This window comes from Pan paniscus, chromosome 10 (assembly GCF_029289425.2).
Source record: "Pan paniscus chromosome 10, NHGRI_mPanPan1-v2.0_pri, whole genome shotgun sequence".
NCBI classification, from domain to species: Eukaryota; Metazoa; Chordata; class Mammalia; order Primates; family Hominidae; genus Pan; species Pan paniscus.
The window spans coordinates 65,567,592-65,585,938 of record NC_073259.2 but is presented as its reverse complement, the minus strand read 5'-3'; the positions used below and the strand labels follow the sequence as shown (position 1 = coordinate 65,585,938).

Here is an 18,347-nt window from a genome sequence, read left to right as displayed (position 1 = left end):
TAAAGACTCCTAGGCCAGAAGCCCTCATGTGAATAGGCTGATGAGAATTTAAAAAATGAGTACATAGGGTCCTTTGCCCACTCCCCAAGTTGCCAAGTGCTCCTTCCCACTAATTGCAGCATTCATTCACTAATAAAACGTAATGTGTCTGGAGATAGGAACAGGATTCATAAACCTTGTCCAGAATTCTTGGAACTGAGAAATATAACAGTTGAATTAAGGGCCTACTTGTTATTCTAAATTCATGGAATTGAATCTTGATGAAATATTGAGATGGTATTGAAGAAAGCTACTGCTGCAACATTAACTCAAGCATTAAGAGAGGTAGAGCTTCTCATGAGATTTCCTCATAGGAAGAAAATGAAGAATATATTACCCAAAGGTGCCATGGGAAGACGTTAACCATTTGGATGAGATTCTAATAATGAGAAATGAACCTAGAGTACTATCCCTTTTTGTTTGCTATTTGTAATACTTCCAATGCAGATGGCTTCAACTGTGTTCAACAAATTTAGTTTTTATTACTTAATTTGTCTTTTTTTTTTAGATTTTTTTTTAACTCAGCTTGGTCTATTTCAAAAAGCTAGTGAACAAGAACCTAGTAAAATCACATTTTCATTGTTCTAAGCTGCTTGATTTTTCTCTAAAAACAATTATTAAAATGAGGCTGATTCTGCTCTAGTCACTAATGACTGTCTGCACTAAATCTTGTATAAACCAGCCAAGAACCAATACAACAACTCCTTCATGTCCCCTTCTGGTTCATACTATCTCTCCCTGTCCATACACAGGGCCTCTTTTTAGAGGACTAGTAGTTCCAGGTCTTAAGATAAGTTTAAAGAAAGATCTGAAACTTCTTGATGCAAATGAAACTTTCTGGAAAAAGTATGTTTGAATATTCTACAAAACACTGACTTAAAGGAAAAGAAAGGCACCATCAGCAATGAAATTGCAGAAAATGAAAGAAAAGACCGATGTAAGATTTGGGCAGAAGAAACTAGGTATATGCTCTATATCTTGGCTCATTTGATAATGAGCCCAGTTGCATCATTACTATATTTTTATTATGTAGTCAAATTTATTATGAATGCCCAAATCTCATAGGCCAGCCATGCATTGAATCTATTTATTTAAATGGAATACTGAACTGGATAATGTCCAGCAATTAGAAACACTGGCTTGCAAAGATAAAACCACATAATCTCTTAGCTGCCATCATTTTCGGAAATGCTACATCAGTTTCCATCTCTATACATAAGCACATGCAGTTTGTTGTGCCGTGGAAACTCCTTGCCATAAACATTTGGTACAAATGATCTTCTTATCTATGACCCATATTTGAGGGAAGAGTCCATTAATCCTGTTCTTATGCAAATGTAGTTATTACTAAAGCAGGGAGTTGGATAATCATATTTGGCCTAATTGACAATAATAAGTCAACATTGGGGGGTGAGAACTAACAAGGGAGCTATGATAATGCTGCAGCTGCTTTGATTTTCAAGAAGCCCTTTACTTCCCCATGGTGCTTCCAATCAAGGATGATTGTCAAAGGATTGCAGTAGAAATTCTCACTGCCTTGGTTAAATAGAGGAGTTGCATTCTTAGAAATAGAAGCTTTGACTATAAATCATGCTGCTATAAAGACACATGCACACGTATGTTTATTGCGGCATTATTCACAATAGCAAAGACTTGGAACCAACCCAAATGTCCAACAATGATAGACTGGATTAAGAAAATGTGGCACATATACACCATGGAATACTATGCAGCCATAAAAAATGATGAGTTCATGTCCTTTGTAGGGACATGGATGAAATTGGAAACCATCATTCTCAGTAAACTATCGCAAGAACAAAAAACCAAACACCGCATATTCTCACTCATAGGTGGGAATTGAACAATGAGATCACATGGACACAGGAAGGGGAATATCACACTCTGGGGACTGTGGTGGGGAGGGGGGAGGGGGGAGGGATAGCATTGGGAGATATACCTAATGCTAGATGACGAGTTAGTGGGTGCAGCGCACCAGCATGGCACATGTATACATATGTAACTAACCTGCACAATGTGCACATGTACCCTAAAACTTAAAGTATAATTTAAATAATAATAATAATAATAGTAATAATAATTAAAAAAAAAAAAGAAATAGAAGCTTCAACCATGAACCAAGGAGAACAGGAACCACATGCTATCTTACGGAAGTGATTTCGGATTTAGATTACTACAAGGTCTTTGGAGCACCAAAAATTGGATTCCTGCTCTGGAAATTAAAATTAAGCAACAGTCTAGTGAATGTAGCATAACTATAGAAGATGGGGAAAGGAGGTGGATTAAAAGTGACGATGTCTTAAGGATGAAGTACAGTTTGGAGGGAGGAAAAGGCACTAACAGAGAAACCATCTGCACAGCTTCTGTAAGCTTAAGAAGCTTCTTCGTAACTGCGCTCAGTTGATAGATTGATCTGAGAGACCACAAAAGAATGCTTAGTTCTAACAGGTTTCTAAACTACATGAAATGAAATTTGTCAGGTATCCTGTTGTAAAGACTGAAGTCCAGGTCATGATTCGTTGTCTTTTGACAGTTTTCACTGTTGATCGCCTTGGTTCTCAGATTGTCGCTAGCTAGATTGTAGTCTTCTGCTGAAATACTGTCTTAGACTACCGTCACCATGTTCCCACCATGTATTTAGTTCCCTAACTGCACATCAGTATCTATGAAATAACTTCTCTGAATTTCCCATTAGGGAAAGTGAGGCAGCGTCGCTTTCCCTAATGGGTAGCAACACTTCCCCCTTTACCATCCCTGTGTAAATAAAGAACAATATCTGGAAAAATTGGAAGGGGTCCTGGAACACATCCCCAGTCAAGTTATTTCTCTGCTCTACACAAAATCTGCTCCTCTATGACTAACTGTAATTCAAGTGCCTTCATAATATGGCACCAAGCCTCCTTTCCAAGTCGTTTTTCAACATGCCTTTTTTTTTTTCTTTTTTGAGATGGAGTCTCGCTCTGTCACCCAGGCTGGATGGAGTGCAATGGCGCAATCTCGGCTCACTGCAAGCTCCACCTCCCGGGTTCACGCCACTCTCCTGCCTCAGCCTCCCGAATAGCTGGGACTACAGGCGCCCACCACCATGCCTGGCCAATTTTTTGTGTGTTTAGTAGAGATGGGGTTTCACCATGTTAGCCAGGGTGGTCTCGATCTCCTGACCTCGTGATCCATCCGCCTTGGCCTCCCCAAGTGCTGGGATTACAGGCGTGAGCCACTGCGCCCAGCCCTTCAACGTGACTTTCTATATTTGTTATAAGTTTCAGCAAAGCTGGGTTACGACTATTCCCTAAATCCTCTTGATTCTCTACCCACATGCCTTCACTAACATTTTTTCTCTGCCTACAGTATCTTCTAGGCCTAATTTATACATTTGGTCATCTCTGTTCCCTAAGGAATGTCTCGATTTCACCTACCCCGTGACATCTGTATCAGGCATGGCCAATGTTCCTAAGGGAACAATGTTCCCTTAGGAACCCTTAGATCCCTTTTTCTGGTTCTTTCCAACCACCCCCAGCTCCATTGTGTTTTACTTCTAACAGCTTTCACCTGTGAACTTTTTGAGAGGCCTGTTTTGGAGCCTCCTGGCAAGTTCCTAGGGTTTTACTCCTATGTTGGGTGATGCCCAGAGCCAATAACTGCCTGATGCTGGAGTACAAAAGCCCAGCTTTGGTTCCTAAAGTGGAACAAACTGTGAAGTGTAATTTATGCTCCGGAGCTTCCTGCCAGTCAGTCTGAAGACTTTGCCCAAAATCAGTTGATTGCACCGATGCTTGGCCTCCTCCCCTCCCCTGTCCTGCTTCTCTCCACTCTCTTATTGGTTTCCCCCGGCAGCACTTCCTTAATAATTCAGTTGTCCGTTTTTCCCTCTCTCAGAATCTGATTCTGGAGAAGTTGATCTAAGATAACACCTCTCCTGGTAACTCCAGATACGAAGCAGCCATAATGCTTTCATTCACTGGTTATGTAATTCACTCATTCAGTCATTATAAAGTATTATTGTGGCTTGGCTCACTGGTTCATGCCTGTAATGTCAGCACTTTAGCAGGCCAAGGCAAGAGAATTGCTTGAGGTCAGGAGTTTGAGAAAAGCCTGGGCAACATAGCAAAACCCCATCTCCACAAAAAATAAAAAAATTAGCTGGGCATGATGGTGCTGCCAGTAGTCCAAGCTACTTGGGGGGCTAGGGCAAGAGGATCGCTTGAGCCCAGAAGTTAAGGCTGGTGAGTTATAATCGCACCACAGCACTCCAGTCTGGGCAACAGAGCAAGACTCCATCACTAAAATACATAAATAAATAAAATATTCACTCTACATAACATTACTCATTCACTCAATACATAATTTAATAATGGTATAATATTACTAGCCTACTATCTGCTGTATCCTATTCTTCCAGATGTCAGGAATATAGTCATGCATGTTGCTTCATTTGTGTTCTTCTCCAACAACCTCTGCTCTAATGTAATCATTCTGGGGACAGAAAGAGTTTCTTCTGTATCTTTGGGTCTCGGCTTACCTAGCACAGTGCTTTTATAGGTGGTAAGGATTCAGTAAATTACAGACTTTTATTTGTAATTAGGAAATATGTTTAATTGTGTTGACCAAAGAGAGAGGGAGAGAGTGAGGAAGAAGAAAAAAAGAAAAAGTTTGATGGTAAGGGAGGAATACATAGGCTAATAAGAATGTAAAACCAATAACTAAGACTGGCCTGCCTCATTTTCATGGATTAATTTTAAGAAGCAAAACCATGCACAAATACCTACCTATTTCTAGCTATAACTTACCATTTCATCAACTGGTTTCAAACGATCATCCAGAGACACAACTCGAAACATCACTGAAGAAAGAAAGAACAATGATGTAAAGAAAGTATTTAACTTTTGTGTCATCACAGCTTTCCTCCTACATTGATTAACTTAGGTGAATCAAAAAGCACTAGGTTACTACCACCTGTGATGAGGAGTTACATGCACATCTTATGTAAGACATATTGGATCCTGGGGTTACCAGGTTGAGCTTATTAAGTTATACTGCCAAGAAAGTGTTCAGTAAAAGAACTTCTTGTCTTTCTTTTGTACTTCCATCCCTTCTTTCTCTTTCTCCTCGTATGCATTCTCACAACATATGCTCAGGCTGCCTAATGACTTCATTAAAGAAATGAAAGACAGAGGAGGCAGGTCACTTAACTGTTAGTACAATTCCTCACAGAGATTGCATGCATACTTATTCAGCATGTACGTTTTCTGTGTATCCTTCATCAACCAAAACCCTTATTCCCTTAACCTGCAGCGGAAGCACCTGCAATCAGCTCTATTCTCCCACTCTCACATTCTTATCCATCTGTGTCCTATCCCCGAGTTGGTTCTCAGCCTGATGGACCTTGTCAAACTTATGTTACTGTCCAGTCAGTAAAATTCATTCTCTTTTGAAGATGTTTCTCTCTGCCCCTATTTCTCTCACAAAACACTTGATTTCTTTTTTGCTCTGAGGTTGCCTCTCTCCCTCTAGGTCTCTATAGTGGAGACCTCTCATCTTCCACATGGCTTGAGAAGGGAAATAAGTAACTTCCTAATTCACAACTCCAACAAAACATTTTTTTCTTGCATTTTAATTCGAAAGAGAGAAATTATTATTTTAGATGCCACTAGTTTCAGAAAATTTATTCCTGTTGATGTCATCTAATGACTTTCTGGTTGCTGTCATAGAATGTCACCTGGCTAATGGTCTTCCTTTCTACTGCTTAGCCTGTCATGGGAAATTTTGACATGCTTTAAGGGAAATGAAGATTCATGCCAAAATTGGTATTGGTCATCATATCAGAGCTATTGTATTTTGGAAAAAATGTCAATTGCTGATGACAAGAGTCTATGTTGTCATCTGTCTATAGATACTTTCTGTCCCTTTGTGTTTTCAGGTTCATTTAGAGTTCAACTTTGTTAATCTCATTCTTCCAGATTATTGACCCTCTCCTGGCTTCAATTCATTTATTCACACATTAATTTTAAAAGCCTTTATTGATAACCTATTTCATAATTCTATTCATATGTATGTGCGAGTATGAGTGTCAAATGCTGAACATTTTTTTTAGAAAAAAGAATTGCTGTTTGGCTATCACGGGATTCATAAGATTGGCTGAGAAATGCTGATCCCATCATATCCCATCATGGTTTAAATGTGGTCTCTACATTAATGGTTCTTCAAATTCATATCTTCAGCCCTTTCTTTTTTTCTGTTTTCTTTTCTTTTTTCTTTTTTGAGACAGGGTCTCACTCTCATCACTCAGGTTGAAGTGCAGTGGCACAATCTTGGCTCACTGCAGCCTCAACTTTCCAAGCTCAGGTGATCCTCCCACCTCAGCCTTCCAAGCAGCTAGGACTACTTGCCCCACCACACCTGGCTAACTTTTTTGTATTTTTAGTAGAGATGGGTTTTCGCCATGTTGCCCAGGCTTATCTTGAACTCCTGGGCTCAAGTAATCTGCCTGCCTTGGCTTCCCAAAGTGCTGGGACTACAGGTGTGAGCAACTGCGCCTGGCCCTGCCCTTTCTTCTTACCTAAAGTTTCATAAATATACTGCTTCCTACTTGACATATCTGCCTGAATATTTAAAAGATATCTCATCCTTAGTGTGCCCAAAAATGTAATCCTGATTTATTTCCTCTTGCTCTACACTTCCTTATTTTAGTAAATGACAATTCTGTCCAAGTGTTTAGGCTAGAAATTTCAGACTCATTCTTATTCCCTCATTCTTGTCATCCCCTCATTGTCATTCCCTCTTTATATTACACTCTACATCAAAACATACCTTAAAGATATTATCTGCTATTTCTCTTGCCCAGAATGATTTTCCCCACCCATGGTAGACATCCTCACTTCATTCAGGTCTCCGCTTAATTATCTTAAAACATTTTTTCCCTCTAGTTCTAATCTGTTCACCTACTTTGTTAGCTCTGTCATTTAAAAATTGAATTCTGGCCAGGCGCAGTGGCTCACGCCTGTAATCCCAGCACTTTGGGAGGCTGAGGCGGGCGGATCACAAGGTCAGAAGTTCGAGACCAGCCTGGCCAATATGGCGAAACCCCATCTCTACTAACAAAATACAAAAAAATTAGATGGGCGTGGTGGTGCACACCTGTAATTCCAGCTACTCAGGAGGCTGAGGCAGGAGAATTGCTTGAACCCAGGAGGTGGAGGTTGCTGTGAGCCGAGATTGCCCCACTGCACTCCAGGCTGGGCGACAGAGTGAGACTCCGTTTCAAAAAAAAAAGATTTCTCTTTAACTCCAAAACTGTCCCTGTCTTTGTTCAAGATGTAATCGTCTTTTATTTGGACTCTCACAACTGTCACTAACTGGATCACTGCCATTTGTGTTGCCATAACCTAGCTAATCTTTCTATGGTTATCAGAGCTACTTTCTGAAGACTAAATCTTATCTTGAATCTTCTCTGATGAAAACCTCACATTGCACAAAAGTCAGTGTCTTCATAACTTAATGTGTAGCAAGTCACACATTACTTTTTGTGAAGTTCTGACCTGGCCTTCTACCAGAGCCTCCTTTCCAGCCATTCCCACCAAGCCCCCTAACCTGAAGCTATACAGTATCCCTTACCCGCAGTAATTTCATCATGAGTACTGACTTTACTTCTGTCATGGTTATTTCTATAATAGCCCTTTCCTTCTCACACAGAGGGGCTGCTTTCCCTTCTACCCTGACATTGGAAGCTTGAATAGCCCAATAGCTTGAATAGCTTAATTCTCCCAAACATAACTAGAATCTGTTTTGCTGAAGACTTTGTATATCAGTCAAGTACCTTATCCCTTCTTTCTCTAAATGCGTTCCTAAATATCCTCTTTGATATACTTATTTTTTAATAACTGAAGAATTAGTCACTTTCTATTTTATCTGTTTACTATGCTTTTTCATATTTTGTTCATGCCACTATATAGTAGTTAATATATTGCATTATAAATATGAAGCAACAATAAACTGTGCAATGAGGTTTTAGCAATCATAGTTAATATCACACCATATTTTTATTCAAAAAGAAGCATGATGCTGAGTAGATTATGAATATTTGTAGCATTATAATCTCAGATTGTAATGATCAATTTTTTGAAAACTGAATATCTCTCAATTGTGTAAGACTCCTGGCTCAATTTCTTTGCTATGTTATAACCTTTCCTCTGTGCATTAGACTCTTTACTAGACTGTGGATGGACAAGAAAATTAAAAAAAGCAATTTTAAATTAAGGTTTAATGTTTCTGTGCTCTTTGAAGTAGCAGCCACCTTCCCCACCTCTGCCTTCTATAGCTCTTCTTAGCAAGAATCCTAGAAACCTTCCTTGGACATCCTCTTGTGTCGAGCACATATACTCTTCCCCCTCATAAGCACCTCCCACGCCAGCATGCATGCTCTCGTAATGTTTGTTCCACCGTTGTTGGTGCCAGCCCAAACCGTACAGCCATGCCCTGTCTTTCTTGTCTAGTCCTTCAGTCTTTCTCTGGTGCCTAAATACTGACCTGAATGCCCTCTTTTGTGAAGTGAGGGAGGGAGGCAAAGGGTCAGGGGAAGAGGAGTGGAAGGGTGGGGATAGCACAATGCATGCAGTGCATTCCTCCATCTCCAGCACATATCCCTCACCTCCCTCTGCTTGTGTTGTTCTGGGATCACAGTGTGTTGGTGCCTAAGCAGGCTCTGATTACTGCGATTCCCAGTTCATCCACGACTGCCTCCTCAAGCCATGATCCCCACATCTGTAGTGACTCCTCATGGTGTTACTTAACTACATGAAAATGCCTCTTTAGTTCTATATTCAGGGATTTCCTTTAACTCTTCTATTCACTGCAGCTTCTTTTCCTTCCTTTTTTTTTTCTTTTATTATATCACATTTTATTTTATTTTTAATTATTATACTTTAAGTTCTAGGGTACTTGTGCACAACGTGCAGGTTTGTTACATATGTATACATGTGCCATGTTTCTGTGCTGCACCCATTAACTCGTCATTTACATTAGGTATTTCTCCTAGTGCTATCCCTCCCCCTCTCCCCACTGCACGACAGGCCTTGTTGTGTGATGTTCCCCACCCTGTGTCCAAGTGTTCTCATTGTTCAATTCCCACCTATAAGTGAGAACATGTGGTGTTTGGTTTTCTGTCCTTGCAATAGTTTTCTCAGAATGACGGTTTCCAGCTTCATCCATGTCCCTGCAAAGGACATGAACTCATCCTTTTTTATGACTGCATAGTATTCCATGGTGTATATGTGCCACATTTTCTTCATTCAGTCTATCATTGATGGACATTTGGGTTTCTTTACTCCAAGTAAGTCTATCTACTTCTCATTTTACGGCATGGTTTTTGAATTAATTCTACCTCAGTGCTTTTTTATGTACCATTCATCTCATCAGAAATGTCTTTCTTCTGACTGCTGTAATCTGTATTCATCAACTCCTTCTGTACCCAGGAGGAGAGAGGAGGCTTTTCAGCTTAATTCAACATCACGCTGATCATTCTATTACTTGGGCAATTCTCTAGTCACTAGGGGTATCTCATTACATGTTCATGACATACTTTGTTGCTCTTTTGTTTCTATTTCAACCATAAGCTTGTAAGTTTGTGTAAATTAAATTCAAAATCCCCAAATATGTGATTAGAATGTTATTAGAATAATACGGATATTATTAGAATATTATTAGAATAATATGGATATTATTAGAATAGAATAAGGTGCTCTTTAAAAATACACTTTCTGAGGCTCCCCACCCCAGACTCATGGAAATGAAATCTCTAACATTTAGGCTATGTAATCTATATTTTTATTTTGTATTTTTAAGCAGGTTCTCTAATAAACTTTAATACAATAAAATTTCTGAGCTTGTATTGTGTACCATCAATTCAAATATCATATAAGTGACATTAGTTGAGGGTAACCTGATTTAGGTACACTCACCTTTCTGTCCAGGCTTGTAGGTGGGTTTATCAGTCTGTACGAAGACCACATTCTCTCTGGATCTGATTGCCACAGATCTCCTCTCTTCCAGGTTGAGAGTGGCTCCTTTAGCAGAAAATGTAATAAATGCCAGTGGGTCAGATCTGGCCTGAGGAACCTAGGGAACAAATAAATACTCCATGAAACTGATTTTTTGTTAAGAAATCTCTATCACTGTGTGTTGGTATCACTAAAAGTTTTAATTCATAATTTGTCGTATCTATTTCTTCAATAACCAACCTTGTTTATTTCTCTTGCTTTGTCACTTCCTTATCTCACCATTTAAATGGATTCTTTTGCCTTTCTTAAAACTTCCCTTTTCTGCACAAGAGTCATTCTTTCTATATGTCTTATTCCCTTCAACAATTTTCTATCATAAAATCAAATGTTTTGGCTCTTGCCCTTGTTACCATTTATGACTGTACTTAACATCATCTCATACTGAGGACTATATTATTCTTTTAAAAATTAAAATAACTTTACACATACAGTCAAACAGCCTGATCTCTGTCCCTAAAAAGTCAGTTATGTGGGTGGTGTTCATGCACCTGTAATATTCTTTTCTATATTAAGCAGAAAGAAGTATTTACCTCAAAGCTGATGCATTTGAAGAAATTTTCTCCAGTAACATTTTCTTCAAATATTTTGGTCTGGACCTCACCATAGTTGAGGGAGACTGTCAAAACAACAGATTCAGTGAGATTAAAAAGCTGGGCACAAGCTTTATCCAAAGAGCCTTCTTGCAGAACAGAAGGAATCAGCAGAACATACTGCCTACAAAATTCAAGCAAGACCATTACAATTGAATGTGTGATTAGTTACTTAGCAATTATTGTGTTAATTGAAGAATTTTTGAGTTTAAGAAAAGTATGTTATTTTTAAATGTTAGAAATACATCAAATGGCTAAATCTGTATGAAACAGAAAGATGTTGGCCTATGAATTAAATTTTTAAAAGTCAAAAAGGAAATCCCAATTAAAAATCAGCAGGTAATTTGTCATTAGTTCTATAAAGGTTAACATCATCAGTGTTCTTGTACAATGCTTTTGCCCCCAAACTGACACAGCACATTCTGTTTTATATTTGCCTACTGTTTGTCCAGTTCCTTCCCCAGCAGCTGTCAGACACCTCTTCCTCAACATAAATATAGCACTGTTACAGCTCTTACTCAGCATTCTGGATATCTATGAGGCAGAGATGATGATGCCCACCAAATTTGAAATTTACTATTCCCATGAGCATATTTTGGGTTATATTGTAAAATGATAAAATTATTTAAAATCAAATCACTGCAATAAAAATGTAATGTTTAATTATTATTATTATTATTATTATTTTTCTAGACAGAGTCTCCCTCTGTCGCCCAGGCTGGAGTGCAGTGGCACGATCTTGCCTCACTGCAACCTCCGCCTCCCAGGTTTAAGTGATTCTCCAGTCTCAGACTCCAGAGTAGCTGGCATTACAGGCTCATGCTACCACACCCAGCTAATTTTTGTATTTTTAGTAAAGATGGGGTTTCATTTCACTATGTTGGCCAGGCTGGTCTTGAACTCCTGACCTCAGGTGATCCGCCCATCTCAGCCTCCCAAAGTGCTGGGATTACAGGCGTAAGCCACTGTGCCCAGCCTGAATTTTTAATACCAAGCTCTATTTGCCTTCCATGTGAAATAATAAATTGTGTAATCACTGACACGTTTGGAGACTGAGAAAGAGATAGATGAAAGAGAAAAACACCCAGATGTATTATCTTCCACATCATGATCCAATGAGATGAAGAAAAAGTCAATATGCCGTGTCTGCTAGATCCACGTACAGGTCAGTGTTCTAGGAGCCCAGAGGTTCTCACTAGTCAGGGAAGCCGAGTATGGGACTATATATCCATGCAGGAGATTTTGCCAGTATTTCCTGAGTCATTCTTAAAGTTTAAGTCATGTTTAAATTTTAGCCATCTCCCAGTGTGTTACATGTCATTAAGTGTGTCATCTAATTTACAAAACAGTCTTGCATCAGCATTTCCTAGACATAATTTACAATGCCTATGAGTGAAAATTTCAAGAACAAATTAAATCCCATTTCAGTAAATTCAAACATTGTAAATTAATTTGTATCTCACTATTATTTCTTGGTTGAGAGCTAAATCTATTTTGAGAACTCAGTACCAATTTCTGGTTGGCAATGCTCTGTATAGTTATTACAATGGAAGCAATGTAAAAATAACAAAGGCTTAAGGAAGCTCTAATTGAAAAAAAATTAAATATTACCATGTCTTTTTTATTACTAATTGTTGATGTTGTATTTTCCATACGACATATTTTTATATAAAAGTATCCTGGTAGGAAAGTTTATTGAAGCATTACTTTTTCTTTTTTTGCATTTCACTTTCTTCTTTTCCTTTACCAAAATTATTGCCAGGTATTTTGTGTTTCTTTGTCTTTAGAGTTTTGACTAAATAAGATGCTCTTAGAAGACAATCGCACGATTGCTGTGACTTTATCAAGTATCACAAAGTGGTTTCATCGGGCTCTGCCTCTGACATTGCCCTTTTACTGAAAACAGCAGGAAATCTGTTTTACCAACTGTTTTTTCCTAAAATTCAAGTTAATTATATCATATCCTCTTTAAAAATCCTTAATGGTCCACTATTACCTACAAGATAAATTCCAAACTCTTTAGAAAAAAAAGTTTCTTAAGGCTCTTATCTACCTATAGCCCCCACTGCTTGCCCACAGACGTTCTGCTTTCTTCCCTGAAAACACCAGCAATGTGCCACACCCTTTCATCTCTACATGTGTATTTGTGGGCTCAGTCTTCTGTCTAGAACCTCTCTTTATATGACTTCCTGTCTACCAGGTACATATATCCTCCTTGTTCTTTTGTGATTCGGTTCAAACTTTCATAATTCCCAAGCTGAAGTTAGTTGTTGCTGCTTTTAGCTCCCATAACACAGGTACTCATCTCTATTACAGGATGTCATGTCACACTACAAATATTTAGTTTTTATGTAATACATGCCACTTGGCTGTGGGAATCTCAGAGATACGGGAATCTCAGAGATACAGCCTGCATGTTTTATTCATTGTTGAATTTCCAATGGGTGGTATATGAATGCAAGCACTTCTTGAGTCAATCATAACTTTTAGTCAGTCTCAGGTTTTCCATAGAATCTTGTGTCTGTGTACAACTAACCATATTCTTGGGGAGCAAAATAGGAGAATATTAACCCTCCCAGGAGGAGAGCTTCTTTCCGTTCACTTCTTTCCATTCAACCCATCCTATGCTGCATTTGAAGTAAGCACTCTTGACTCCCAGACTTTTCAAGCAAACCCATTATTGGGGTGCTAGCTTTCTATCCAGAGGTTGTACACAGGTTTTGTAATGCAGTGAGAAGCAGATGCATCTTTCTGACTAATAATGTCTTCTGCTGGTTTCCCACTGCTATATATTACAGAGAACTAGAAAAGATTAAAGCCAGTCATCATCTGTATTTAGGGTATGGTCAACTTAATGAGGCATTAGTTTTTATTTTATTGTTACTCTATTTTCACGTAACCCTTTCTAAAAAGCCTGTTATCATGCACTTCTTTACCTATGAAATTTTGGCCACATCTAAAGACAATTGCCCTTAATCATTTGACTAAGACAATGGACTTTATGCTTTCAATCTACTCCTTCCTCTTTATATCCCAGTTGGCTAACAGTCTCAGATTAGTGACTACTTGTGTTGTTCTTTGTGAAAAGCAACACCCAAACCTACCTCTCTTTATGTTTGCCTGTTACTGATTCCTTGGGGTTTCGTTACCCCTTGCTACAACACTCATTCCAAAGTGTGAATCTAAAATGATCACTTACTATTTGAGGAACACAGTCAGGCATGTACTTACATATAGAGCATCTTTACTAATTAAAATGCAAAATATAAATCATACCAGTAGTAGGGCACATCTGGAGATCAAATGCTTTCTCAGACTTTATTAACCCATTACAATTTAGAAATCCAAATCTAACATCGATAACAGGAAAGTTAATATAAGAAATTTCCAAAAGACAAATTAATACAAATGTTTGGATTTGTTGAGTAGAAGGTGGATCTTGCAGTGCACTTATCTTTTATAAGGAGAATTAAATTCATCTTTATATAAACACACATACAATCTCATCTATCTGATTTGATTGAAGAAATCATAATTATTAAATATTTGAATAATACCCCTCTGATAAATGAATATATGAGCATACTACATTGACTTGCATATATGAGAATTTTCTAGATTGCCAATTAGCACCTAAAATTTGGAGTAAATGCCCTAACCTTCTATCTGGGACTCATGTTTAGAATTATGATTTATTTTCTTATTCCATGGAATTATAATACATATGGAGTAATTCTATTAATATTATTTATACTTGCCTCCAACTCTCTAAGTTACATCTGACTTAAGGTATGATTGTTCATTTTTTTAGATTTTCCCCCAGATCTCAAAAGTGAATTTTGTACATAAACATTATTCAAATTGAGAGATAGATATAAATATAGACCTCCCTAATACACCTTCTAAATTTGGTAAAAGTCTTCTAACTGTTTAAATGTGAAACAGAATAACAGAACACATGTACACATGAACACAGACACACATAAGTTTTTTACAGTACAATAACAATGTTATTTGCATACGGGATACAGAGCAGTTGTTTCTAATTCTCAGTCTACGCATGGGAAATCCCCTTCTACTGTGGGAAAAGATTTCATCATTTACTAGACAAGAAGGATCTCATTCATAAAGTTAAGGGTGTGGAGAAAGTGGGAAAAATGATGGTGTGGGTTGTCTGTTAGGCAAACTGGGAATGCCGTTTCCAGCATATGGAAAAAAATCCCTCTTTATTCACATACATTCCAATGTTCACTTCCTCGTCCTGTAAAGCAGAGATGTGTTTCATTACAACTATAAAAGTGCAATGCTGGGCTAAAGCCTCCTTACCATTACTACAAAAAAGGATTCTAAACAAAATCTAAATCAATGCTTCTAACTTTAAGATCATTGCTCTAATGTTTTAAAAAAAATGCATCTGGGATGCCTTTTATTATAATTTTTTAACAGCAGCAATTTATTTTATGAAATTAAAAAAGTGAGTTCAGTAATTGTCAAAATAAAACACAAGTAAGACATAAGTCCAAGTCTGAGTATATTGTGAATACTTTGGAATAATGTTATTAATAAACATTGTCTGCTTTTATGGCAGTGAATATTCATATATTTAATATAAGAAAACATTTTATATTCAAGATGCCTTTCCCTACAATGCAAAGTAACTGAAGTTTATAGGTAATATATACTATTAAAAAATAAAAATTAATATATACTCACGAAAAGTAAAAAGAAAAATAAGAAAAAGAATAAATTATGCTTCCAAGCTTAGTGAAGATCTATTCACTCTTCCAAAGTCATTTTCAGAATATAACTTCTCTCCTGTGTTTTCACCACCTTTCTTGCTTCACTTTCTTTAAAGTATGATTCTTTAGGTAGTATTGATCATTTTTGATATTAAGAAAATACAAAGCTTCTGGAAATAATTCAAATCATTTTGCAACTTTTGGCTGTCATCACTTTGCAAAGCATGCAGTGTTTCTTCGCAGCCAATTGATGAAGGGTTTAGGGAAATTTGCCAGGAACTTACCATGAGTCATGGGACAAATGGGAACCTGTCATTCCCTCTGCAAAACCTGTTCTTGAGAAGCCCTTTGTCCAGAGCCTCAGTAGGCAGCTGGTTCATACCAACCAATGGTAAGCAATGCTCATCTGTTCTCTCCCTTAAGGCCTCTCTTTGTGTGAAGACCCACAAGCATAAGTATCTGTGGTGGGGCTGTGTCATGAGGGCAGGCTCACAGTGCTCTCCTCTGAGTTACCACTACTGAAGATAATCAGGGTGTGTAAACTTGTTTTATTTGGCATTAAAGCTGTTACAACAAGTTATAAACATTTCCAGAGCTTCTTACTAGTGGAAGCAGAGGTAATCTCTCAGGCAGAGTGTGGTTAGGACTGAATGCACTCTGTTGGGAAAGGCCTGTGGTAAATGCAACACCTTGGCACAAGAAAGTTATACTTTTGTTGTAGTGTAAACCAAAAATAAAATTCTAAGCCCCCCAACCAATAGAATGAACCCCTTCTGTCAGCCAAGGACATCCCACAGTAAATCTGAAACACTAGTTCAGGCCATGATAGGAGTGGGAGGTCAGATGTATCTGATTACACCTTCCCCCTTTGGAATCCGGGCACTGCTGATCAGCATTAACATTAAAACAGAGACCTTAAGACAAAATACTCTTTGTAGCAATAAGACATCAACATGACAGATAACAGGACCTAAAAGAAATTGAAGTATTTTACCCTCAAATATATTTCTTTCTTTTTTTTACTCGAACATGATCATTTTTTAAAAATTTTACTTTAACTTCTGGTATACATGTGCAGAATGTTCAGGTTTATTGCATAGGTATACATGTGCCATGGTGGTTTGCTGCACCTATCAATCCGCCATCCAGGTTTTAAGCCTCGCACCCACAATGTATTTCTTTGACATATTTTGAAATGGATCTGCACAACTGTCTTTTGTGGGGAAAATCTACATTCTACAGAGAATCGCCATCCTTTTCCAGGTCATTTTCCTGATCCAGGAGAGACTTAACTAAGAGTTTGGCACCTTTTTAAGTCTGATAAGAGACATTTACAATCTGTTCTCTCTGAAGCCTGCTACGCAGAGGCTTCATCTGCATAATAAGAATCTTGGTCTCCAAAACCTGTTATCTTAACCCAGACACTTCCTCCTATCGATTCCAGCTCTTTAGATAAACTATGTTAATCAAGTGCCAATCAGAAAATCTTTGAATCCACCTACCTTTAAAAAAAAAAAAAACCTGAGTTCCATCTCCCCTCTCCCCTCTCCCCTCTTTCCACGGTCTCCCTCTGATGCCGAGCCGAAGCTGGACGGTACTGCTGCCATCTCAGCTCACTGCAACCTCCCTGCCCGATTCTCCTGCCTCAGCCTGCCGAGTGCCTGCGATTGCAGGCACGCGCCGCCACGCCTGACTGGTTTTCGTATTTTTTTGGTGGAGACGGGGTTTCCCTGTGTTGGCCGGGCTGGTCTCCAGCTCCTAACCGTGAGTGATCCGCCAGCCTCGGCCTCCCGAGGTGCCGGGATTGCAGACGGAGTCTCGTTCACTCAGTGCTCAATGGCGCCCAGGCTGGAGTGCAGTGGCGTGATCTCGGCTCGCTACAACCACCTCCCAGCCGCCTGCCTTGGCCTCCCTAAGTGCCGAGATTGCAGCCTCTGCCTGGCAGCAACCCCGTCTGGGAAGTGAGGAGCGTCTCCGCCTGACCGCCCATCGTCTGGGATGTGAGGAGCCCCTCTGCCTGGCTGCCCAGTCTGGAAAGTGAGGAGCGTCTCTGCCCGGCCGCCATCCCATCTAGGAAGTGAGGAGCGCCTCTTCCTGGCCGCCATCACATCTGGGAAGTGAGGAGCGTCTCTGCCCGGCCGCCCATCGTCTGAGATGTGGGGAGCACCTCTGCCCTGCCGCCCCGTCAGGGATGTGAGGAGCGTCTCTGCCCGGCCGCCCTGTCTGAGAAGTGAGGAGACCCTCTGCCTGGCAACCGCCCCATCTGAGAAGTGAGGAGCCCCTCCACCCGACAGCCACCCCGTCTGAGAAGTGAGGAGCGTCCTCCCTCCTCGTCCGGGAGGGAGGTGGGGGGGTCAGCCCCCCGCCCGGCCAGCCGCCCCATCCGGGAGGGAGGTGGGGGGGTCAGCCCCCCGCCCGGCCAGCCGCCCCGTCCGGGAGGGAGGTGGGGGGATCAGCCCCCGGCCCGGCCAGCCGCCCCGTCCGGGAGGGAGGTGGGGGGATCAGCCCCCCGCCCGGCCAGCCGCCCTGTCCAGGAGGTGGGGGGCGCCTCTGCCCGGCCGCCCCGACTGGGAAGTGAGGAGCCCCTCTGCCCGGCCAGCCGCTCTGTCTGGGAGGGAGGTGGGGGGGTCAGCCCCCCGCCCGGCCAGCCGCCCCATCCGGGAGGGAGGTGGGGGGGTTAGCCCCCCGCCTGGCCAGCCGCCCCGTCCAGGAGGTGAGGGGCGCCTCTACCCGGCCGCCCCTACTGGGAAGTGAGGAGCCCCTCTGCCCGGCCAGCCGCTCTGTCCGGGAGGGAGGTGGGGGGGTCAGCCCCCCGCCTGGCCAGCCGCCCCGTCCAGGAGGGAGGTGGGGGGGTCAGCCCCCCGCCCGTCCAGCCGCCCCGTCCGGGAGGGAGGTGGGGGGGTCAGCCC

General features: G+C 40.5%; 1 protein-coding gene across 1 annotated transcript in view; it reads right to left on the bottom strand.

Annotated features, from left to right (window-relative positions):
- LOC117975311 (ovostatin homolog 2-like) overlaps positions 1–18,347 on the bottom strand; it is a 110,086-nt gene that overhangs the window by 82,152 nt on the left and 9,587 nt on the right. Inside the window, 2 exon segments of the mRNA XM_055096493.1 lie at positions 10,011–10,167; positions 10,640–10,823. Of these exon segments, the coding sequence (XP_054952468.1) occupies positions 10,011–10,167; positions 10,640–10,823 (341 nt within the window).